The sequence below is a fragment of the Mytilus edulis genome, chromosome 14 (assembly GCF_963676685.1).
Source record: "Mytilus edulis chromosome 14, xbMytEdul2.2, whole genome shotgun sequence".
Classification (NCBI taxonomy): domain Eukaryota; kingdom Metazoa; phylum Mollusca; class Bivalvia; order Mytilida; family Mytilidae; genus Mytilus; species Mytilus edulis.
The window spans coordinates 16,509,270-16,536,386 of NC_092357.1; the positions used below are offsets into that span (position 1 = coordinate 16,509,270).

Here is a 27,117-nt window from a genome sequence, read left to right on the forward strand (position 1 = left end):
AAATACATAAAAAATTTACCTTTTTTTTTAAATTGTATACAATTTACAGTACTAATTTGGCATATATCTATAGAAATGCTTAAATGAAATTAATGAATCATTGGATACAGTAAGTAAAGTTCTTGAATAATATGATCAATTAGTATGAAGAGTTTAAATGTATAAATACACTAACACTAAATTATCAGTACAATTATGTTATCTTCTATAATTTATATTTATATAAGGAATAAATGTGTAACAGTGTTCCTTTGATTGTTGTGAAATTGGATTTATTTCTATACTCCAGATAGAAATAAACTTTCCTTCCCTGAGGTTTTACATTTATGACGTGTTATATTTATTTAATGTCTGGTTTTATACTTCTCTATTGATATATATATGTAAGTCATATATACATTTGTATTTGCTGTTTTCTGTTTCCTTAATTTGGCTTCAAATGTTTTTTTTCACAAGTATGGCTTTCTACTCAACTTTAAAAAAACATATGATAAAAAAATACCCTCTTTACATCTGTACCTACATACCCTTATAACTAGTTTTAATTGTAACTAGAACCACAAATACTACGATATTTGACCTTACATTAATTTGTACACATTTTTTCCCCAAAAGTACAATCATGTATGAGGCTAAAAATAATTGAGTTCCTGTCTCCATCATACATGTAGCTACATGTAAAATGTACCTACCCTTAATTTTTTTTGATCAACATGTTTTACTATTCACCTTTTAAGTCCAGTCATTTTGTTAGTACAATTCATGAAAGGCAACAACATTTCCTCATGTTATGTTTTTAAAATATGAAAATTATTTAAGGAAGAAATCATTTAATGATTTAACAGGGGCGGATCCAGCCATTTTAAAAAGGGGGGTTTCTAACCCAGGACAAAGGGGGGGTTCCAATTACATGTCCCCATTCAAATGCATTGATCGTCCAAAAAAAAGGGGGGTTCCAACCCATGGAACCCCCCCTCTGGATCCGCGCCTGTTTAACATCTTGTAACCTACCGTTACTTACATATTCCTACCCTGGGTTTTTTTTCTGTCTGGTTACAGGAAACAAATAAATACATGTATATATTTTTTTGGCCTTACATTAAAAAAAAGTTGATTCCAATGATATAGTGCATTTTGCTATTGTGAACAAATGTTGTAATCATTTATAATTAATACCTGGAATTAATTTGCACTTTGATGCTGATTGAGTTTATATTGATTTCTATGCATCAGTATCATTAAATATATAAAACTGTCTTCCTTGTAACATCGGTAGATTGATAAATTACATTGGACATTTCACAGGTAAAATTTTTTCCTATTTTCATGTTGTTATAAAATTGCTTTATTTAATAACAGTTTAAAATTATAAGGGTCTTGTTTTCAGAATTAGTATTAAATAGCAATTTTGTTTGAGGTGTTTTGATAAAGTAAAAGTCCTAAGACATGTTAGAGATAGTTATGTATTTGTCTTCTCTCAATATGTCCTAATTAGTGACTTTGATGCCACTACACATTATGCCACTTCAAGTTTTGCCACTGAACATTAGACAACAATACATTAACCTTATCTAGATCTGCATGATCTGGTACTTTCATCTGTCTGAGAAGTCATAATAATTTATATGAAAATAAGGAGAACTGGTTTGACTCCTACCGGTAATAAGACAACTATATATCCACAAAAGTTCAAGTGAAGGATGCAAGCAATGTACAGCCTTCTACAATGATGAAAACCTAACCCTTGCGAAAATAGTGCAGGATATCACAAGATTTCCCCAGGATATCTCAGGATAATCTTGAGAAAAATCACAGGGCAATCTTGAGATATCCTGATCCTGAGATCAGTCAGAGCTCAGACATAAACAAGTCGATTTTTGTTTTTGACTTAAAGAAGTCAAAACATGTATTTATCATAAAAATGTGTTTTCAATTTTAGACTTATCTAAGTCAGAAAATGACAGACTTGTTTAGGTCTATTTATGTTGATGAAAAAACTTAATTTCACTTGGTGGCCAAACTACACCACCTATGACAGCAAAAACCTGTCTGAGAGTTCACAAGGACTTGAGCTATCTATATTTAATTGTCTAATTGAACATCCTTCCTAAACACAGATGTTTTACCTCATTAAGTGTGGTTCCAGGTGGTTGCATTGTAAGGTTAATTAACATTATCTCCGATTTTTTAGACTCTCATTCATATTTTTCTTTAGAAGACAAAGCATTGACTTTCAATGTTGTCATTATTTGATTTAGATGCATGACCTCCTTATAAATATGCGTGGGTCTTGAAGTTAACCAATTTTGATCACTTATAGACTTGTAGGAGTTGATATTTGCAACTTTTTGATTCTGGTCAATTATTTCTTGCTTAACAATATTTGACTTATTAAAGTCGTATTTTGTCTTGCATTAAAGGGAGACAAATCATAAAACTTACAAATTTAGACCTCTATGAGTCAAAAGCAGATTCAGACTTATTTATGTCTGAGCTCTGACTGGAGATAGGGTCAAACATGGGACGGTATTGGAACAAGGATATTCCAGGGATCATCCAGGGACCATCCAGACCATAAATTTCCTAGTAGAAAATCCTGTGATAATCCTGTTCTCAGGATTCTCAGGTCCTGGTCTCAGGAAATTATCCTGATGTCAGGATTTACAGATTTGCTTGCATTGAGTTGGCCCTGGGATAATCCTGGTATATCCTGTAAATATCCTGAGAATGTCCTTAGTTCAGGACCAATAAATGTCTTACATTAATTCTATAAGAAATTACAAAATTTGAGTAAAGTCCTTTTTTTAATTTTTCTATTGCAAATATTTTCTTAAATTAGTTTAAATCCATATTCCTCATTCTAAGCAAGGGCGGATCCAGCCATTTCAAAAAGGGTGGTTCCCAACCCAGGATAAATGGGGGTCCAACTATATGTCCCTTTTCAAATGCAATGATTGTCCAAAAAAACAACAAGACCCCTCCCTTAAATACGCCACTGAATGACTGATAAGGTATGTTTGCCCTGGTACACAGGGGCTCGTTAGTGAGTCGCATGAGATCTTACTGTCAATCAGGCGGTATCTTATGTTTTTTTTTATGTAGGTTAGCGACCGCCATTGACTGTTTGAATTACATTACATGTAGTTAGGCAGCAACCACTTAATTTTTGTAGGGGGGGGTAATGGATTTTTTGGAAAATAAAGTTTGTTTCTTGTTTTTGGAGAAAAAAATAATTTGTTTTTGACCCTGAGAAAAAAATATGTTTGTTTCACCCTCAGCTGCAACTACATGTAATGCTAAAATTGAAAAAAATTGTTTTTTCGACCTGTTCGATACATTGTTTAAATGCAAAAAAAAGAAGGTTTTTCCGAAAAGCAGACTTGTTGGCCAATTTTATTAATGGCTGTTCATATTGTTAAATTACCAATAAAAATGGTACACTAGTGGCGTATCAAAGGGGGTTCACTTTTTTTAGAACATAAAGTATGAACCCCCCCCCTTTCAAAATGGCTGGATCCGCCCCTGTACCTACCCAATATTAAAAATTAAATTATGCGTCAGATATATAAAAGGATACATGTAAAGTTCTGCTTCTTTCTGTAATATGTTGCTGTCTGTTCTTCCAAGTAGTATTGCTGAATAAATAACTGAAATCTGCATGGAATCATTCAATCCCCTAAAAGTATCAAAAAATCCACAAAGAATCAATTGTTCTAAGACGTTTAAAAGCAGTACAATCAATAGAAATGTTGTTGCCTGTTTATACAGAACGTCGGAAGCTGTTAACCTAAGGAATCGAATTCATTTACAGCCCCCCCCCCCCCTTTTTTATCCCCTGAACTTTAAAAAGATAAAAAAAACTAGCTCAGGGTAGCCCACAGATTAATTATTTTTAGCCCACATACATAGTCCTATACAAAAAAAGTAGAAATTTAAGTAGCCCACACTAGATTTTAGGGGCCAATGGCCCGTGGACCACTGCTAATTTCATATTCTGCTAGCTACTTATTATTCACTAAAGAACCATTCACACAATTCAATATTTATAAAGTTTACGTATCTACCAGTTATACCCGTTATCATATGTGAAAACGATTATTCATTTTGTTTAATCACAGGAGGTTGAAATCCTATCAATGAGGGTCTATAAATATGTCAACTCGACTATCACAGTAGAGCTTCTCTCGTAGAGAGAAGAGAGAAGCTCTACTGTGATAGTCGAGTTGACATATTTATAGACCCTCATTGATAGGATTTCAACCTCCTGTGGTTTAATTTAGGTAAAAATTATTTTTCAAATATGCTTTCAGACTTTCTGATGTTGCTTTGCTCAAATAAAAACCAAAAAAGAATAATAGTTCTTCAATAAATTATATTTTATAATAATATACACATGTCTGTCATGTTAAATTAAATTTGTAATGCACTTATCTGAAATCTTTCTGTCTGGAAATGTCTTTTTCGGGTTTCCATCAGCGTAGTCTCCATTTTGGTGACGTATTAATCAAGAGTGCACTTACGCTCACATTGAGGTGACAATCTCGTCCCAAATTATATCGGCCAAAAGTTGATCCGTCACCGTACCGGTATTATGAAAATAAATCAAGGATGTCGCAAACAAATATTTTTTAATATGCAGTTTTTAATGAAGTATAATAAAAATAATCTTTAGTTTGAACGGAACATGGTACATGCGAATGAACAAGTGCCGAAGTGGAGTCACCATCTAGGACGGTATATTTAGGGCCGAACTGTTCAGACCTGTTCAGTACAATTACGAAAAACCGCGAGGTCCTACAATTTGTTTACATTTTGCATACGTTGAGAAATCTATCATTGCTGTTCATCTGATATTTTTTCTAAGTTATTTATATGCCGGACGACAATTAATAGAAAGGCACATATATAAACTTGGAGAAAATCAGAATTTACATCTGTAGGGAAAGCTAGGAAGAGTCAAAAGATACCAGTTACAAAAAAATGTACCACCGCCACCGGCACTGTAAGTTCAAAGTTCAAAGTTCTTTATTTTCCAATTAAGGGCCCCTCACGGGACATAATGAGGTTACAACTCTGATTCTAAACACACATATAATGAAGATAAAATTAAAATTTAGCTGTATGATAAATAAAACCAAACAACTCTGCATATCCGGCAATGACAAAATTATGTGTGTTTCGACACTTCCAAAATAGCTCGGAATGAACAGAACAGAACAGAACAGAACATATTTTATTTCCAATTAAGGGCCCACAAGGGGCATACAGAGCATACATGAATAAGGAAAAAGACTATTGATTTGCATAGATACATAGATACAAATGTGATTTATTATTGATGTCATTTAAATTATGATCTTAACCTGCTTAGGCTTAGTCCAAGATTACTCTGAAGTACAGACAACAGTGGCGGATCTAGAAATTTTCATAAGTGGGGGCCCACTGACTGCCTAAGAGGGGGCCCGCTTCGGTCATGCCTCAGTGATTCCCTAAATAATCAACCAAATTTTTCCCAGAAAAGGGGGTCCCTTGCCCCCTGGGCTCCCCCTTAATCCGCCTCTGGACAAGCTGGGGCATAGCCCCAACTTGTGGCCCGTCTTGCAAAACTGCCATTGGACATTAGAGTAATCCTCACTATGCCAGACAAGCTTTCTTGGACACCCTGCTGTTTTTATCACAAAAATCTCTGACTTTGAAATACTGTAAAACTGAAACTCGTAAGTCGTTATGCTTCCTGAACAGGGAGATCAGCAGTAACTGTGTAAATAAGTTAACTGTCAAAATATGTTTAATATTTTTAATTAACACCATAATTTGGGTATTTTAAAAATGTTTGACAAAATACTTTTTGTTTCTTCCCCCTATTCTATCACCCTTCACAAATCCTTGCCAAAAAAACTTATTTAATTAATAACAAACAACAGTTAATTTCAGTCCCAAAGATATTTTTTATTTGAATTTGTGATACAGATTATATTATTTCTTATTAAGTCCCAATACCAGGAATCATTAAGGACTTTATTTCAGTTTATTCATTCAGGAAGAAAGTGTAAAGTTTCTGAAAGTAGGATGAATGTTGAAGGAAAAGTCCTGACATATCCTGGTCTATATTATATTTATTTTTGAAAGTCTTGAGATATCCTGAGAATTCCCCTAGTTTACAGCTGCTTGATTTGAAAGTCCTGACATTTCCTGAAATTCTCCCATCAACTTTTTCCCTAAGAAAAGGGCTAAATGCTTTACAGGATATTTTCAGGATTTCCCAGGATAATCTTGAGATATCCTGGTTAAGAAAATTGTCAGGATTTATTTCTGCAAGGGATATGGTATACACTACTATAACAGGTCCCTGTCATAAAAAATATGAAACAATTCAATTGAGAAAACTAATGGCCTACACATAGGTTGTAACAAAACTATACCGAAAAACAAATATAACAGACATGAACCAACAACAATCACTGAAATACAGAGTCCTGACTTGGAACAGACACTTGAAGAATGTTTATATGTTGTTCATATACATGCAATGTGTATATATCCTCTTTCAGAAACAGCACATCAAGTGTGATGCCCATCATCCAACTTTTCTGTGGATTAATTTATAATCTGATTGAATATGCATGAAATATTTGCCACTGGATATTAAAAAAAATCAAAACCAATGACATATGATGATCAATAACTTAAAAATGGAAATTAGCATACACTCACTTAAATTTAGTACATGTACATGTACATATAGTTGATATTGCCTTTAGACATCATCCTGCACTCAGTTGCAGTGCTTTGCAATTTTAGATAAAGATCAGCAATTAAATTTTGTTCATAAATATTTAAGTTAATGACAAATGACATTGAATGACATTGTCAAAGCTTTTTGACCATATTGGATAACACATAAAGTTATAACCAACCATATTGTTTGAGTAACAAGCACCAGTTATATTTGTAAAATATCATTTTACATTTAATTGGAATGGCTACCGGTAAGTAAGTAATCAATTCTTCATTCAATTACGATCTATAATTTTATATAAATATACATGTTATATTTTTAACTATTATTGAAGGTAGGCTTAGCTTATTTAAGTATAATAATTTAACCTGTCCGTGTATACACATACATGTATATGTTTTAGCTAGGATTTAAGGACAGAGGGACACAGTGTAAAGATAGTTTTACACTAGTCATTTTTGGGGCCCTTTTATTTAAAGCTTGCTGTTTGGTGTGAGCCAAGTTTTCGTGTTAAAGACAATACTTTAACCTATAATGGTTTCCTTTTAAAAATTATGACTTGGATGGAGAGTTGTCTCATTGGCACTCATACCACCTGTTGTTATCATGGTTATATCTAGTGAAATCATCTTGATTTATTGAATTGAATTAATTTAATCCATTTTTGCTGGATTTATTGTTTTTTCAAGATGTATAAAGTTTTTTCAGTTGTTAACAATGGTTAAAATTAATTATTTTTTGCATAGAAAAGTATTTGTTTTCTTTCAATTAACTGCATACTGATCGATTGGGTCTAGAAAAAGTTTTAAAAAATGAGAGTGAGGCCTGTGGTTACAAAAAGTTAATCATGTAATTGCATTTTTGGGTTATTCCTTTTATCCCTTTCTACATCATATATGTAGATGTTCTTTGTATATTTTTTTTAGAAGCTATGTAATTTTAAATCACAGGTCTTCCTCATTTACAAAAAGATATGACATTACATTCAATGCTGTATATTACAAATTTACATTGTAGTGTTATAATTCAAACAAAAAAGCTTTAAAAAATTGATTTAAAGTTCATGGTGACATATAATGTGTTTATATAACTTTAAATAAAACAAAGTAAACAATTTGGTGGTTTGTACAAATATACAGAAGTCAGGAAATGGTTTTCTGAAAATAATGTGAAAATTTACACAGTATAAAGAATAGTTATTGTTAGTTAATTTACTTCCTTATAAGGAAGGTAAATGCATGTGTTGGTAATTGAAATTATTCGTGAAAATGATGCAAGGAAAACCCACATAACATGTAAGTATTAGCTAGGTCTGGATGGGATGTCCTTCAATACTTCTGTATACTTAAATTTTTGTATCCATTTCTCTCTATTCTTTAATTATATTTCATGATTAGCACCCAACTATTCTCTAGATCCATGAGATCTGTTCTCTATATTTTAGCACCCAACTATTCTCTAGATCCATGAGATTTGTTCTCTATATTTTAGCACCCAACTATTCTCTAGATCCATGAGATCTGTTCTCTATATTTTAGCACCCAACTATTCTCTAGATCCATGAGATCTGTTCTCTATATTTTAGCACCCAACTATTCTCTAGATCCATGAGATCTGTTCTCTATATTTTAGCACCCAACTATTCTCTAGATCCATGAGATCTGTTCTCTATATTTTAGCACCCAACTATTCTCTAGATCCATGAGATCTGTTCTCTATATTTTAGCACCCAACTATTCTCTAGATCCATGAGATCTGTTCTCTATATTTTAGCACCCAACTATTCTCTAGATCCATGAGATCTGTTCTCTATATTTTAGCACCCAATTATTCTCTAGATCCATGAGATCTGTTCTCTATATTTTAGCACCCAGCTATTCTCTAGATCCATGAGATCTGTTCTCTATATTTTAGCACCCAATTATTCTCTAGATCCATGAGATCTGTTCTCTATATTTTAGCACCCAACTATTCTCTAGATCCATGAGATCTGTTCTCTATATTTTAGCACCCAACTATTCTCTAGATCCATGAGATCTGTTCTCTATATTTTAGCACCCAACTATTCTCTAGATCCATGAGATCTGTTCTCTATATTTTAGCACCCAACTATTCTCTAGATCCATGAGATCTGTTCTCTATATTTTAGCACCCAATTATTCTCTAGATCCATGAGATCTGTTCTCTATATTTTAGCACCCAACTATTCTCTAGATCCATGAGATCTGTTCTCTATATTTTAGCACCCAACTATTCTCTAGATCCATGAGATCTGTTCTCTATATTTTAGCACCCAACTATTCTCTAGATCCATGAGATCTGTTCTCTATATTTTAGCACCCAACTATTCTCTAGATCCATGAGATCTGTTCTCTATATTTTAGCACCCAACTATTCTCTAGATCCATGAGATCTGTTCTCTATATTTTAGCACCCAATTATTCTCTAGATCCATGAGATCTGTTCTCTATATTTTAGCACCCAACTATTCTCTAGATCCATGAGATCTGTTCTCTATATTTTAGCACCCAACTATTCTCTAGATCCATGAGATCTGTTCTCTATATTTTAGCACCCAACTATTCTCTAGATCCATGAGATCTGTTCTCTATATTTTAGCACCCAACTATTCTCTAGATCCATGAGATCTGTTCTCTATATTTTAGCACCCAACTATTCTCTAGATCCATGAGATCTGTTCTCTATATTTTAGCACCCAATTATTCTCTAGATCCATGAGATCTGTTCTCTATATTTTAGCACCCAACTATTCTCTAGATCCATGAGATCTGTTCTCTATATTTTAGCACCCAACTATTCTCTAGATCCATGAGATCTGTTCTCTATATTTTAGCACCCAACTATTCTCTAGATCCATGAGATCTGTTCTCTATATTTTAGCACCCAACTATTCTCTAGATCCATGAGATCTGTTCTCTATATTTTAGCACCCAATTATTCTCTAGATCCATGAGATCTGTTCTCTATATTTTAGCACCCAACTATTCTCTAGATCCATGAGATCTGTTCTCTATATTTTAGCACCCAACTATTCTCTAGATCCATGAGATCTGTTCTCTATATTTTAGCACCCAACTATTCTCTAGATCCATGAGATCTGTTCTCTATATTTTAGCACCCAACTATTCTCTAGATCCATGAGATCTGTTCTCTATATTTTAGCACCCAACTATTCTCTAGATCCATGAGATCTGTTCTCTATATTTTAGCACCCAACTATTCTCTAGATCCATGAGATCTGTTCTCTATATTTTAGCACCCAACTATTCTCTAGATCCATGAGATCTGTTCTCTATATTTTAGCACCCAACTTTTCTCTAGGTCCATGAGATCTGTTCTCTATATTTTAGCACCCAACTATTCTCTAGATCCATGAGATCTGTTCTCTATATTTTAGCACCCAACTATTCTCTAGATCCATGAGATCTGTTCTCTATATTTTAGCACCCAACTTTTCTCTAGGTCCATGAGATCTGTTCTCTATATTTTAGCACCCAACTATTCTCTAGATCCATGAGATCTGTTCTCTATATTTTAGCACCCAACTATTCTCTAGATCCATGAGATCTGTTCTCTATATTTTAGCACCCAACTTTTCTCTAGGTCCATGAGATCTGTTCTCTATATTTTAGCACCCAACTATTCTCTAGATCCATGAGATCTGTTCTCTATATTTTAGCACCCAATTATTCTCCATTAAGTTTTTTGCTCTTTACTCTATTCTTTTTTTTTAATTCTTTTATAAGAGTATGGTTAAAACTGTTATGGACTTTGTTATAAAAATATTTTTTCGAATGATGTTTCTTTTCTATTTGCAGAAATCATGGTACGAAAGTTGGTAAAAGAATTATGGCTATAACGATATGGAGACTTTGTGGCCGAGCTCCAAATAGTCGCCAGCTGTTAGTAACAGCCTGTTTCCTGTTCTTATTCTGGTGTTTATCCCTATACAGAGTTACAACTATCAACCAGTCTAGAGAAAGTGATTTACTTAAGGTAACACGATACCGAATGACGTTACGCCACGAGTTATCGTTCCTGACGTTATCGAATAACGTTCACACATACAAGCCAATGCAGCAGGTTCTGCAATCACAAAGTGATTACATAATAAAGAAAAAATATTTTTGATAATCATAACTATGTGACATTTTTAACAGTTACTTTCTCTAGATGCAGAGTGCCGAGAGTTTTGATGCAATACGTAACGGTTAACTTTTCGACATAGATTGTTTTATCGTTTTCCGGCAATTCTTCTTCTCATTGTTAACCTTTAAAAATGTATTACTTTAAATTACTTTTACTTTTAATTCATATTCTGTTTCTTTAATATTTAAGCATCTGCACGATTTATCTATATATGTTTTTATGCAAAATAGACTGAGTTTTATCACTTTATTTTACTTTTAGTTTATTTTTGCAATAAAAACTTTTTCATGATGCACGCCGTATCCCAATGGAATTTTGTTTTGAAAATAGAAATCTTGTCTATAGAAACTTAGGATGATGTGTAAAAAAACGGGGAACTGTACAACTATTAATTGGTGTTAAAATGGTCGTCAAAAACACCGCTCGGGCAAAATAGAAAAAGGAAATTTATCTGGATGAGAATACGGATAGAATAAGGCAAAAAAGCACAATACAAACATACTTTGAAACTCATACAGAAAATAGTTTGTTAGTCTGGAATGTAGAAAAGTGGTTTAACTTGGTTATTTTGCCGAATAACATTTCCTGTGTTCCAAGTGTAAACATTCTCAATTGCTGTACAGAGTAAATCTGATATAGTTTCGGAAACATTTTAAAAATAAAGTGCTAGCTTAGTAATATTATAGACCAAGTCTACACAGGACAGACAGCAACATCAGAATGAGGCCTGAGAAAGTTACCGTAGGCTGAGAAATACATGGGAACTTGATTCGGCAAAAATTAAAAAAAAATAAAACCAGGTCCCGTTAGAGTCTGATTAAAGCCAGTCCCAAGTATCCACTTGCATCTATAAATATTTTTGTGTGATTTGAGTTGGAAATGATGTACATGTACAAGTTCGGAGACAAAATGACTGATAGATAATTAACATAGTTGCCTTTTTAGGTCATGGGTGGCATATTGCTCACATGATATACCCTCATTTTCCAGTGTCAGTCCAAATTTTCTCAACCATCTTCCCGGATCGCCTCTATTACAAAACCTATCTATTATTGTATTAAAGTTAACTTGTTCTTGTCCTGAACATGCATGACATATTTGCCACTGGACGTTTAAGCAACCAACAATCAATCCTACAATTTACACCCGTCACTTGAAACTTCAGTTGTTAAAATCTAAATCATTGCCTCTATTTTTTTCAAAGAAATCGACAAAGTTTACGAATATTTACGCAAAAAGAAATATCTACGTTTCCGCTTGCTAAGTATGGAAGTGGGGTAACATGAAACTTTATTTGTAAAAGTACAAGTACAAATAAAACAAAAAAATATATGGAACATGTCATTTGTACAAAGAATGATAAATAGAGACATGGGATTTGCAATTTATGAGATAGCAACATCTGGACATTTAACGACATCAAAACCAAAGACACCAAGCAAATTTTGACTAATGGTAATTGGACGAGCATCTTTTTATTTCTAATTTGTAAATTTAGTAAACGTTGGCCCCCTAAATTGGAAAGTATAATTATCACAGTAACATTTCAGTCTCCTAGTACATATGTGTTTTAGTCCTAAAACTTTTGTTCTTCTGGAGAAAATGTACTCGGAATTATTATAGAATGCTTTTTTTCTCCGCGTCCGTTCTACCGTCAATCCCGCACTTGGTGTATATAGGGTTTACAGTCTTTTTGCTTCAGGTTTAAATTATGTACCTGGTGTTACTACACATATTAAAAGTGCGCATATCGTCTGGATTTTCTTTATTTTTTGTTCATGACAGGTTGCTGGATTAGGCGTTTTGATAAAATATAAAAGGCACGCAGACTCCGGCTTACATCTCCTACATGTGGAATTTCAAGCTGAAAATTTTATATTTCGCATTTGTAGTTTGTCTCACTTATAAAGAATGCATATATGATCTCAAGATTTGTTTGTAAATAATTTTCCACAAATGACACTGTGAAATTTTGCATACAGTTTGCAAGGTTTGTCCGACTTGTTGAGCAGTCAACTCACACATTTACACCACGCTAAACCAATGTGTGTAGCAAGTCAAGAATATGACGGCTGTTTATCTATCATTCTTTTAATGTATTTGAGCTTATGATTTCGTCATTTGATAAGGGACTTTTAAGTTTTGAATTTTTTCTTGAGTTTTGTTATTTTATTTTTAGAATGTGCATTTTATCAGGATCATTATTTCCCCTCATAATATTCACAACTAACAGAATTTTAAACCTTTTTTGACTGGTGCATCAAATGTGTCTTTTATTAACAACTGTTTTCAAAATTGTATTGTATCGTCCCGAACATGCATGAACTATTTGCCACTGAACGTTAAAGAACCATCAAAAACCGATCAATTATAAAACTATAAAAACCGATCAATTATAAAACTGTTAACTGAATCAAATTTTTAAAGTACTCTATTTCTGCATGGATGAAGCAACGACACCACCATTGTCTTTTAAAAATGATGGAGTTAAAAACTCAGTAATTCAAATGAATCCCACGTGAAATTTTTCATGTTATTTTCACGTGAACTTTACAAAAATATGAAGGTATTTTTCATGATTTTAATTAAATTTTTTAATAATCTTATTTTGAAAATTTACGTGAATTCAACGTGTACCTGATTTATGCATGATTCACGTGGAACCAACCAGTTCAAGCAAGTTTCAAGTATATGCTCGTTATGAAAATCAGACGAGATTAATGTTAATTCATGTGAGTGAAATTTCCAGGTGCAGAACGAAATAAATTATATCAGCAGAATTGTGTATTTCATTACTAGGAAATTAACGAAACCCGACAGCGGAAATAAAAATGAAAATAAACACCATTCAGATCCCGACACATATTTTGTTTTCAATATCTCTGAGTAGTAATACCGTAACGTTACATTCTGTATTCAATAACGTCACACGTTTTCGGTCCAATTCTAATGGTATCAATCAACTTTGAAGCCATTTATCTCAAATACAAGGATGGTGACATATGAGTTTCTATACGTGTATGGATTCAGTATGCAATTCTGGATATTATGTTAGTTTTTTGTTTTTCTCCGTATATAAGAATATAGCCATCCATTGGAAAATCTAAAAAGTTAAGCCGAAAAAAAGGCATTTCCCCTATATACCTAGGTAAATTTGTCGCCAAAATTGACGTTTTCCTATGAAAATACCAAGAAAACAAAAATGGTGACCCCCATTTTTTATTACATATTCCGATGTAACTCAATTCAAAGAACACGTGTGCCAAAAAGTTTGGAAATCGGGAGATATGCCATTCGGTATCGTGTTACCTTAAGGTATGTGATTTATAATGTCTTAATGACCAACCCAAGCTTAGGATTTGATGTAAGGAGGTGGGGGAGCTCCTGGGAATTAAAATTAGTAAACTCTATTTTGACACAAAGTTGTCTGTGATTTTAGTATTACTAAATATATTATATTTAGGAAGGAAATGCATATGGTGTGCCTTCGAAATCTGCATCTGAAGACCACCTGCCCTCTATCGGCTCTAAGTTACAGTTTCTTTTCTTCTAAATGGTATCGATACACATGCATTTGTAAACCATTTTAATAAAAAGCTTTAAATTGATAAGGATGGCAAGTATTCCTGTCAGAGGTTGGTGCTTCTCTCTCAGGCCTCTATCTTATTTCATCAATAAAATTGAAAGCTGTGATATAGCTAAAAGTGCTGTCAGAAAGTTGAGATGGACAGATTGATTCTTATAGTGTTTTAATATCACTTTCATCAAGACTTTTGGCTATATATATGTATACCATGGTGGTCAGTGAATTAACCATGAGTGTCCTTTGGCAGGAAAACTAACCATCTTAGTGAATTGAGATAGGATGTAAAGCCCCAAGGTTCTAACTCACAACCTCAGGGTTGAAAGACTAGACAAATTAGCCACTGATTCCCATCTGAAAGTGGTGTTAAACATCAACATTCAGTTGTTATAAAAATTATCAGCTGATTAAATTGATGCAAAATGAAACAAGTTGGTTTACCAAGTTAAAATGATTTTGGTTTATTGAACCTATTACACTGAACCAATGATTTAGACCTAAAGATTAAAATAAGAATAAAAGATGTGGTATAATTCCCAATGAGATAACTCTCAATGGAGACCAAATTACTTTTACGGTAGATAAGAAGTTTTGAATGTATTTAATTGCTGATTTATAAATTTTAAATGATACCCTATACAGCTCTCAATCCTAAACAGCTAAGTCGAATGTGAAAATGAAGCATACCAACAACATGCTATAAAAGAAGACAATCAGACCAAAACTTGTTCACAATTTGGAATATTTAAGTGAATTATTTATTAATATATCTTATGATGGTTTATGGATAAATACAATATATTCATGTATTAACAAATATCTGCTATGAACAGTTTAAAGCTATATAGCACTCTAATGAATCTGTTATAAAATTCCTACCATCTGTTACGGTATTGCAGTAAAATATTTATCTTGTTTATTGGGATCAAATACACACAGGATAATTAACTCGGAGTACAAACATGTTTATACAGTTTAAAATTGCTTATGTTAGGGAATTTTTATATTGAAAGCTGTTTATGTAGATTGATTGACACCGAGTTATATGTCCTTATATATTACACATATATAGGTTACATGATACAGGCTTGCTATTTAGAGTGATATCACATCCAATAATTGTCCTTTGAAAAGCATGAAATATTTGCCACTATAAACAATAATCCAATAATGGTTTTGATCTCTTAAAGTAATTGTTTACTCTTTAAACATGTTAAAAGAGAGGCGAAAGATATTACTGGGATATCTCATAATTCAAAAAAACAACTGACAATGCCATGGCAAATAACCAAAAAAAAATAATGAAAAGATAAACAGAAGGACAGAAACCTAAATATAGAATACAAAAGGCAACACAAACCCCAACACAACAGGGGTTGATATCAGGTGATCCCGAAGGCAGATCCAGCTCCACATTTGGTACCTGTCATGTTTCTCATGTTATTTTATACCCTGTAGTCTTTAACCAAAACCAAATTTTCTTTACAATATTTGTGTATATCTCTACATCATGTTCATTGCAAAAGTTGAGAAAAGTTAGCAGTATACTGAATAGTTATTGTTGTTTACTTTTAGGCTGAAATCATTCGACTAAGTGAGAATTATGTGCGAGCACTCGCCAGGGAGAACTCTGACATTGTAGATGGTCCGTATGCTGGCAGATTTACAGCTTATGGTTTGTTAACTTATGCTTTGAAAATTAATAGATGAGGTTTGATTTCCAATATATGACAAATACTGTCATTTTTTTAGCTCACCTGGCCTAAAAGGCCAAGTGAGCTTTTCTCATCACTTGGCGTCCGGCGTCGGCGTCCGTCGTCGGCGTTAACTTTTACAAAAATCTTCTCCTCTGAAACTACTGGGCCAAATTAAACCAAACTTGGCCACAATCATCATTTGGGTATCTAGTTTAAAAAATGTGTCCGGTGACCCGGCCAACCATCCAAGATGGCCGCCATGGCTAAAAATAGAACATAGGGGTAAAATGCAGTTTTTGGCCTATAACTCAAAAACCAAAGCATTTAGAGCAAATCTGACATGGAGTAGAATTGTTAAACAGGTGAAGATCTATCTGCCCTGAAATTTTCAGATGAATTGGATAACCCGTTGTTGGGTTGCTGCCCCTGAATTAGTAATTTTAAGGAAATTTTGCTGTTTTTGGTTATTATCTTGAATATTATTATAGATAGAGATAAACAGTAAACAGCAATAATGTTCAGCAAAGTAAAATTTACAAATAAGTCAACATGACTGAAATGGTCAGTTGACCCCTTTAGGAGTTATTGCCCTTTATAGTCAATTTTTAACCATTTTTCGTAAATCTTAGTAATATTTTACAAAAATCTTCTCCTCTGAAACTTACTACTGGGCCAAATTAATCCAAACTTGGCCACAATCATTTTTTGGGTTAGTAGTTTGAAAAATGTGTCCGGTGACCCGGCCATCCAACCAAGATGGCTGCCATGGCTAAAAATAGAACATGGGGTAAAATCAGTTTTTGGCTTATAACTCAAAACCCAAAGCATTTAGAGCAAATCTGACATGGGGTAAAATTGTTTATCAGGTCAACATTTATCTGCTCTGAAATTTTTAGATGAATTGGACAACCCGTTGTTGGGTTGCTGACCCTGAATTGTTAGTTTTAAGGAAATTTTGCTGTTTTTGGTCATTATCTTGAATATTATTATTGAAAGAGATAAACTGTAAACAACAATAATGTTCAGCAAAGTAAGATTTACAAATAAGTCAACATGACAGAAATGGTCAATTGACCCCCTTAGGAGTTATTGTTCTTTATAGTAAATTTTTAACAATTTTCATAAAATTTGTAAATTTTTACTAACATTTTCCACTGAAACTAATGGTCCAAGTTCATTATAGATAGAGATAATTTTAAGCAGCAAGAATGTTCAGTAAAGTAGATGTACAAACACATCACCATCACCAAAACACAATTTTGTCATGAATCCATCTGCTTCCTTTAATATTCACATAGACCAAGGTGAGCGACACAGGCTCTTTAGAGCCTCTAGTTTAAATTTCTGGCATTTTCTGTGAAACCAATTTCCATGGATTTGGTGGATAATCTTGGGCCAAGAATTTAAATGTTCAACAAAGAAAAAGAAAAAATGCAGACTCCAACAAAACTACAAAAATACAAATTTCCTGCAATCCATGAAAGTTGGTATCCACTAGAATAAATGAATCCACACTATCCACTGAAGACCAAAGGATGAGGATGTTAAAAAGCGAAAGGTCATTGTACTGCCTTCAGCAATGAGTAAAACCTTAACTAGAATCATAGAGAAATGTATTGTGATTGCCAATGAGACAACTATTCAACAATTAGCAAAGAAAAATAGAATACTGTGGATTCATTTATTTTTGTGGGTATCAATTTTCGTGGATTGCTTAAAAAACTTGCATATTCATGAATACTTGATTTCGTGGTTTAGCCAATATCCGTATACAAAGCCTATTGAAAATATGACATTCGTTGAACATTTGAATTTGTGGTTCATCTGTACCCATGAAACCTAGGAAAATTGATATACAACGAATAATAATGAATCCATAGTACAGTTAAGGTTGTACCTTACACTACAGGGAGATAACTCTGTTAAGTCAGCTAAACGTTTTAATTACGTTGTGTTGTAAAGGGAATATTAAGCTTCTTGGTGATCTAAATAAATTGGTGTTTGTCAAACTGCTATATACCCAGTGTAATTTTTTCTGATAAAATGGTTGGTTCAAAATTTTTGAAAATTTTTACATTTTTGTTTAAGGGTCAAAGTCAATACTTTGTCAATTTTTTTTGAAAATTTAACGAGCCAAATTAATTTTAGTGAAAGTGTTGGGTACCACCTTAAGCAACTTAGTTATCTGAATATCACCAAATATTAGATTGAAGCTTATGGCATTATTTAAAACAATTATGATAGACAATAATCATAAACAACCACTAGCAATAAGGTTATGTTGTATGATTGCCAATGAAACATATGAATAACTATAAACCATAACAAAATGTAGAATAAATGAAAAAAGAACATCAGACTTCCAAATCTGTTAAAGATTTAGTCAACTCAAATTGATTATAGAAAAATTTAGAAGTTCTTAATAAAATCATGAAAATATAAGCATACTTAAATGATAAGTTCAAATCTAAACATGATCAGTTTTATTTTATGTGAATGTTTAAAGTTCATTATGTAGATGTTTTGTATGGCTAACAACAAATGTAATTCTATCAGCGTATAGTTAATAACCTTTTTTATTTACAAGATTTCTGTATAGTAGTTTTGAATTCGGTTTAGTAGTGAAAATATTTTAAATGAACAATTTTGATTATATACTTGACTGAATAACTTTAAAAAGTTCTCATGGTTTCTGGTTTTTAACAAGATTTTACTGTTATTGGAGTTTGTGTCTAAAGATGTTATTGAAAATATTGAATATAGATATTATGGGAAAACATATCCTGTTTATATTTACCCCTGGTAATAATCTGAATATTATGGTTGTTAAATAAGAAATAAACTGGTGTGTGAACTGAATGAAGAAAATTATACACTTGTTCTACATGTTCTATCTAAAATACATTTTAATCAAGTATTTTCTCGTAAGCAATCTTTGACACCACACTAACTTGCATTTCTGCATTGAGATTTAGAATTAGAGATTGACTTAATCCTCTTCGTTTCTTGTGGAACATAGAGCTGCTACAGTCGCTTTCCATCTTAAACTCTATTTTGGGCTATCCTTTTTGCTTCGCTCCAGGTATATCCAATTTCCTCCAGCTCCTTGTGTCTTGATCTTCTTCAGCTGTGAAATTAATGGTCTTCCCGGTCTCCGATGTCCTTGGGGGTTCCATTCTAATGCCTGTCTAGAGATGGTACCTACAGGTTTCCTCAAAGTGTGCCCACAAATAGAAAAATTGAACTTTACAGAAGCAGATTTTAATGATATATATATATGTAATTTTACAGGTCTGAAGAAAATTTTAATGATACATAATTTTGAAGATCTGTAGAAGTTTACTGAGAAACATACAACACAAATACAAATACAAAAGTTGATGTATTAATTTTACAGATCTGAAGAAGACTATAGCTGTATTACTGGAAAGCATGTTGGACAGAATAGATCATCTAGAAGCTAAAGTTAACATCACCAAATTGGGGGGATTGTTTGCCTTGTCATCTAATTCATCACAACATCTAAATAATAATGTCAATCCAGCTAAAGGCATCATTAATGCAGAAGGTAATTACAAGGTTTTAGTATGAAGGAAATATAAAGTTTAGGTTCTGCACTGCTAGTGGTTGCCACATTAAAATTATTACCTAATATATATATTATAATAAGGCAAAAACAAAAGAATACATGTGTTTCCGCTAGCGTGCTAAACAAAATGGTGTTTGTAGGTATGTGTGCAATATAATTTTATTATTTAGGTCATGATTACTACTAGGGAATCAGTCTGACTTTAACAATGCTTGTTTCAAAATTGCATTCAATGTGTTTGGGTAGGCAGTAATAACATTTACAAATGTAATGTGTAATTCAATGCATTTCTTTGCAAAAGTAATTGTAGTTTAATGCATTACTTTGATAAATGCTTGTAATTGTAATTTAATGCATTGGTTTTGTCAAAGTAATTGTAATATAATGCATTACATTGCAATGTAATTCGCCCTATGCCTATTAGGCACTAAACATTAAGGTAGGTAGGGTTAGTGGAAACACATTTCCAGTGTAACTTGTCTAATCTGACATACTGGGGGACCAGAAAAAAATGTTGGATTAAACAGGGTGTCGGAAAACTCAGGTTTGTTCTGAAAGGATAGGTATAATTTAGTACCATAAAAATTTGTTGGTTAAAGCAGAATGTTGGAATACTCAGGTGTCGGATAAGGCAGATTACACTGTATTATTTTTTTGGCCTAAGGATTGTGATACTTGCTGTGGTGCATATATATATATATAAATCTATATTTAATTTTCTAGGTTCCCAAATATTTGTATACAAGCCTATAAAAAATTAATATTTAGTGGAACAATTAAATTTTTTATTTCCTTAAAGCAGGCTAAACACACAAAATCATTAAAAATTGGTACATGTATCCCCTGAATAACTATGAATCCACAGTACCTTCATTTCATCTTCTTTTGGAATTTTGATCACATGTTCCCTCATAACTATTTTATGTGTGATATAGCATGTACATGTATAGTGCACTGTTAATCCTGTTCTTTTATTTTATTTGCTAAAGTATTCTTTGTGTGCATTTAAAAAGTATATGCATGAGTTGAAAAAAAACTTGAATAGAAAGTAGCATATAAATATATATAAATGATTGTGAATTGATGTTTTCAGAGGGAATAGGTAGCTGGCTTTTTGGCAGAATTAGGCTTGCCTTAGGATTTGGTAATGCTCACTTGTTACATATTTTGGACTTTGCTTTCTTTACTATAGAGACAATTTACAAAGTTTTTTGTTATGTTTTATGTTGGTTTTAAATCAATTTCAATCTTCATAACACTTAAGAGAAACAAGGTTACTAACAATAGCCTATTTTGAATGAATGGAGAACATACACATATGATTTTAATTCACGCTTGCTGGTGTATGGTTAATTAACATGAATGTGAGATGAGACTGATGACTGCTTAACAGTTTGTGGCAAGCTCTAAATTTATGTTAAGGCTGAGATTATGTTAATGTGATATGAATATGAACCCTGCTTTGTACTAATTCACTCAGAGAAAGATTTTGGACTAGTTATAATCCTGCTGCTCTCAAAATGTGTTCCATGATCATAAATTACCTCATAAATAAATCAATTAAATTCTTTGATGTTGCCTACCTACCGACTTAACAAGCAGTTGTCATGAAAAGTTTTATGGCACAAATTGTTTAGAATTTTTCTGACATTGTCTGACATCAATGCATATTCAGAATAAAGGCTTATATAGGTGAAGGCTTGAAGACTTTATTTACTGTGATGTTTTTTAATTAAAGTAATAAGGGGTACTTGTAAGATTTTAGCCAAAATAATTGTTACATTTTGTCTTATTGAAACAGAGCATGAATGTTACTCAACACTTTTATTTTCCAAGCTTGTGCTTTATATTATTTCTTTGCAACGGAACATAAATGCATCAAACTCAAAATTTTGTGTTATTTCATCATTACTATCATAAATGCTTTTGTTTTATGGCTTTATAATTATCAATGTGAATATTGTCCCAATGCTTGAGGAACCTTAAGCTTTAACTGAAATTAACTCAGTGGTTGTTTTTCTGTATCATGTTGGTTGTTATGTAAAAAATCCAGCGTTTGTTTTTATACGACCACAAAAATTGAAATTTTTTTGGTCGTATATTGTTCTCGTTTGAATTGTTTAACATTTTGTTATGTTGGTGCTTTTTAAAGCTTGCATTGTGTTATCTTTTTGCTCATTGTTGAAGGCCACTTGGCAACCTAGAGTTACTAATATCTACATCATTTTGTCCCATTTTGGCCTGTGGATCATACAACATTCTTGTTTATATTTATAGGATAGGAGCATTTCATTCACAATATAAACTATATTGTTTGTTTGTGATATTATAAATTGAAAGAGGCATCAAAACAATTTTAAACATCATAATTTTACTGAATTCTATTATGAAACATTCCTGCCCTGTTTAAAAATTGTTAAAAGATATACATGTATGCACTTTTTTATAACAGTTAAGGAAAGGCTGATTATATATGCTTTCAATTTCGAAGTTTAAATAATAGTATTGCAATATGCCTTTTGCAAAATGTATGTTGCTATAACTAACACTTTGTGCATATGTATGTTTTAAGCTTTTCCTATATATTGGTGTAATGTATTTTCATTTCAATTAAATGTACCACCATAGATATGGGTTGCTGGTCTTGTGCTTAATTTGCATATAATACATTATCACAAATCAAATTTTTTTATTTTTCTGTATGTTTGCTTTGTGTGATTAATGTTTTTTGATGTGAATTTTAAATTGAACTGAACGTTGATAAAATTTGACAGGTCCTGTGACTATCTGTCCACCTACCTTGTATTCATACCTAATAAAACTCCTGAAACATGTAAAAGCAATTACCTCATATGACACAACAGCCCATGTGGATTTTGCTTTTTCCATCGGCCCACTGTGGATAGCCAACCCGTCCCTACTCTTGCTATATAAATCTATTATTTTTTTTAAAAAAGATTGATTACAAATGCTTATCTGCTTTTTTCAATTGATTGTACTTGCAAGTCTTTTTATTAAACAAAAGAAATTGAACAAGCTAGAAATTTTGCCCACCTTGTGCCTACTTCCACTGTGGACGACGGGTGGACAAAGCAAAATCCACCTGAGCTGTAGTGTGATATTGAAACCTTACCTATTTTAATCAACAGTTGTTATTGCATGCTGTTATTGATCACAGTGGGTACATGCTAAGCTTAAAATGACATTATCACTATTTTACGAAATTTTCCTTTGATCTTCAACTGACTGATAATATCGTTTCTCAGGGGAGTCAAGTGATAGGAAAAGTTATCGCTATAAACTAAAGGGGCACGTGCGTTGTCACTGAAATTAACAACGTCTTCATAGGTAAAATAGCGATAAACAGATTATCATTGGTACCGGCTCAAGCGAGAATTTTTAATCAATCTTGTTGAGATGACCAACTATAAATATAAGTATAGTCTTACAATACACCCCTTTATGAGTTCATGTCATCTCAATATACATTTTTCTAAAGTCAAAACCTGATGGGATTCAGTTAAAACTGGTCAGTGCGAAAAAATTGTTATTTCCATGTTTTTTGGTTGGGTTGTTGTTTCTTTGACTTATTCCCCATTTCCATCCTCTATTTATTTAAAATACCTAAATATATGATATCAATGTATGGAGAACCTCATAAACAAAACAACTTTTACAGTAAAGAATTTGATTGTGTCCATACAGTGTTAACTTATGTTGCACATTTGAAAGATTGATTTAAAAGAACTTTCAAAACTTCTGAACATGCTGAATAAGTGGTATAAATGTAATAATGTTATATGTATTTTTCAGATGTAATTAATGGTGTCACAGAAGAATGTGCCTTAACCGCCGAAGATAAACAGCTCTTTCCTAACTGTGAGGGAAAAGTCATGGTATGACATTATTTATGTTAAAGTGTCTAATCCAATGGTGGCAAACAAAGTATCTTTTAGTCAGATCTTTTAAAAAACTTATAGGTTATTACACTAGTCATTTTTGGTACCCTTTATAGCTTGCTGTTCGGTGTAAGCCAATGCTTTTTGTTGAAGATCATACTTTGACCTATAATGGTTTACTTTTACAAATTGTGACTTGGATGGAGATTTGTCTCATTTGCACCATACCACATCTTCTTATATCCATTGACAAAAGGTCAAAATCAGAAATCAAAACTGCACCATATCAGGACCATAAGTTCAAATCACTTACTGTGGATTCAATTGTTTTCTATGTTACCAATTTTCAAGTATTGAGGAAAGATTGTAATTTCATGGGAAATTGATTTTGTGGTTTTGTTTAAATTTGCAAACAAGCCTTTAAACAGTTTTTATTTTGTTGAAACAATTTAAATTCTGGGTTCACTTTTACCCTTGAAATCCACCAAAATTAATTTCTCATGAATAATAATGTTTCATCAGTACTGTTGATGACATGGAGTGTATTCATATTTGAGATGAGACTTCCAGAAGAAAGACATGATAGTCATATTTTTCTTATGTATTTTACCTTTTAGCATACATACAATTGCAATATTATAATGTCACTGGAACTTATTCAAAATGGATGATCTCCCTTTTTACAGAAAAATCTCTGCTGAAAGATAATCAGCCTGATTAAAATCAAACCACTCAGCAGTTTTTTGTTAAAAAAAAATTCAAATTTTGAGAACAGTCTTTTGGTGCTAAAATTTCAACTAAAACTTCTATGTAAAATTATTTCTTCTGTTACAGTGGATGCGACAGATGTGGAAGTCAGATCCATGTTACGGGGCCTATGGCGTGGATGGCTCAGAATGCTCATTTGTCATGTACCTCAGTGAAGTAAGTTGACGGTAATAGTTGGTTAAATGAATTACCATAAATTCAGAAATTATTGTAATGATTTTATTATTGTGAAAAATGTGACAGGGTAATAATCGCAATAATTCAAACCTTTGAACCTGTATTCGTGCAACTTTTTATTATACCCCCGCTTTAAAAAAGGGGGGGTATACTGTTTTACCTCTGTCTGTCAGTCCGTCCGTCAGTCCGTCCGTCAGTCCGTCCGTCAGTCCGTTCGTCAGTCAGTCAGTCCGTCCCATGAAACTTTCGTCACATTTTTCTCAGGAACTACACATCCACCCTTTCTGTAATTTGGTATCAACATTTATATATGTCAGCCATACCGTGTGATGCGTTTTCAGATTCATCACTTGACAACTTCCTGTTAACCGAACACTTGTCTGATTTTACACATGATAGCCAAGTTGAAAATTTTCGTCACATTTTTCTCAGGAACTACAATACAAGGATTTCTGAAATTTGGTTTCAGGATTTATATAAGTCAGCTATACCGTGTGATGCGTTTTCAGATTCATCACTCGACAACTTCCTGTTTACCGAACACTTGTATGATTTTACACATGATAGCCAAGTTGAAAATTTTCGTCACATTTTTCTCAGGAACTACAATACAAGGATTTCTGAAATTTGGTTTCAGGATTTATATAAGTCAGCTATACCGTGTGATGCGTTTTCAGATTCATCACTCGACTACTTCCTGTTTACCGAACACTTGTATGATTTTACACATGATAACCAAGTTAAAAATTTTCGTCACATTTTTCTCAGGAACTACAATACAAGGATTTCTGATATTTGGTTTCAGGATTTTTAAAGCAATTGCTTTTATGTCGTCGCGTATGGCCATCTTTGTGACCCAGATCAGAGACTCCGCCCAGATCAAGCCATAGTATTTTGTTAAACAGGCTCCTGGTCAGTCATTCTTTAACACCTATGTATGTTTTCTAATGCAATACATAGCTTGAAACTTTAAAAAAAAGTTAGTGGATTTAAGAAGTTTCAGAATATGTTCTTGTAGATGTATTTTTGTATTTAAAGGGTCAACCGTTTGACTATCAAATAACATAGAAGTCCGAGTGAAAAAAAGTACATTTTTATAAATGCGATTCCGTTTTCCGCCGTTCGTACGATGTTTCAACAAAATATGGATTCATTTCAGTTGTTGATTTAGTATTGAAAATTATACTGAATTATCTCCTAATAAATACGGTTTTATATGTTTAATTTGTGTTTCTTTAAGAGGTCAGGTGCTCTTGTTCATTCATAAAATTATCGTTCATTCATACATTTATCGTAAAATCAAAATCACTACACAGGTTAATGCGTAGTGTCAAATTATTACCTGTAATCTAAAAATAGACAAACTTTATTTGCGCAAATAATTTAGCGGAACGAAACCCTTGTTGAAAACACATAACAATAAGTTCGTTTTCCTTTTCTGTCAAAACTCCGTAATATTTATCGATCACCTTACTAATGAAATGGACCCGTCCAAACGTAGTAGATGCCAAGTCGGTCCAGATGAAGAGATATTTACAATTTGGAATTTTCTAGTTTATTAATACATAGATTGAAAAAAGTACGTCTTTTTAAATATCATGATCAAAACTGGGTTTGCATAACAAATGTCAGATGAAACCATTATCCTCGTCTTTTCAGTGAACAAGTCTACTACGTTTGTTGACACTCGACGGTCCACCGTGTTAGCAATTTTATTTCGAATGTAGGACAGAAAGTCACAGGACAAAAAGTCACAGACAAAAAGTCACGGACAAAAAGTCACAGGACAAAAAGTCACAATTCATTTTTTCTGATAATTTTCTTTGAATAAAAGCCACTAATTTCTACAAAAGTATTATTGTATTTTTCTTGAACTATTGTATATAAACCAACTTTGTAAACAAAATTTATAAAAAAAAAGTCAAAGTGTTCAAGTATTTGTTAAAAAAACAAAATGTCAAAGTGGATTGGCACTTAAATGGCTTCATGGTGCCAAGAAATATATCTTTTGCATGATTAAAATTAAATAAATCTTGATTTTTCAAGTATAATGACACATTTCCTAAACTTTAATATGAATATATGTATTAAAAAGTAAATTTTTCAAGATATTTCTCTTATATATTTAAATAATTGTCAACAAATTATTTGTGACTTTTTGTCCTGTGACTTTTTGTCCTACCAAATTTGTGACTTTATGTCCTGTGACTTTTTGTCCTGTGACTTTCTGTCCGTTTACCTTTATTTCACATGTTTTCGAAATATTGAAGATCATTTTTCGCAATGTTTCCTGAAAATTGATAAATATCAAAGCAACGTAGAGCTGTTTGTTCTTGTTCGTATAATAAAATTGAGAATGGAAATGGGGAATGTGTCAAAGAGACAACAACCCGACCATAGAAAAACATACAACAGCAGAATTAATGTCACCAACAGGTCTTCAATGCAGCGAAAAATTCCCGCACCCGGAGGCGTCCTTCAGCTGGCCCCTATAC

The 27,117-nt window shown here is 32.6% G+C and overlaps 1 protein-coding gene across 7 annotated transcripts in view; it reads left to right on the top strand.

Annotated features, from left to right (window-relative positions):
• The window catches only part of LOC139502865 (alpha-1,6-mannosylglycoprotein 6-beta-N-acetylglucosaminyltransferase A-like), a 71,743-nt gene that overhangs the window by 11,687 nt on the left and 32,939 nt on the right, over positions 1 to 27,117 (top strand). For 4 of the 7 annotated variants that reach the window (XM_071292498.1, XM_071292500.1, XM_071292499.1 and 1 more), the window contains exons 2-7: positions 10,579 to 10,756; positions 16,068 to 16,167; positions 19,587 to 19,757; positions 20,872 to 20,922; positions 23,592 to 23,674; positions 24,512 to 24,601. In XM_071292498.1, coding sequence (XP_071148599.1) covers positions 10,610 to 10,756; positions 16,068 to 16,167; positions 19,587 to 19,757; positions 20,872 to 20,922; positions 23,592 to 23,674; positions 24,512 to 24,601 — 642 coding nt within the window. In that variant the 5' untranslated portion in view covers positions 10,579 to 10,609. The remainder of the gene's footprint in view (positions 1 to 10,578; positions 10,757 to 16,067; positions 16,168 to 19,586; positions 19,758 to 20,871; positions 20,923 to 23,591; positions 23,675 to 24,511; positions 24,602 to 27,117) is intronic. The other 3 variants (XM_071292502.1, XM_071292504.1, XM_071292505.1) reach the window with 1 other exon arrangement.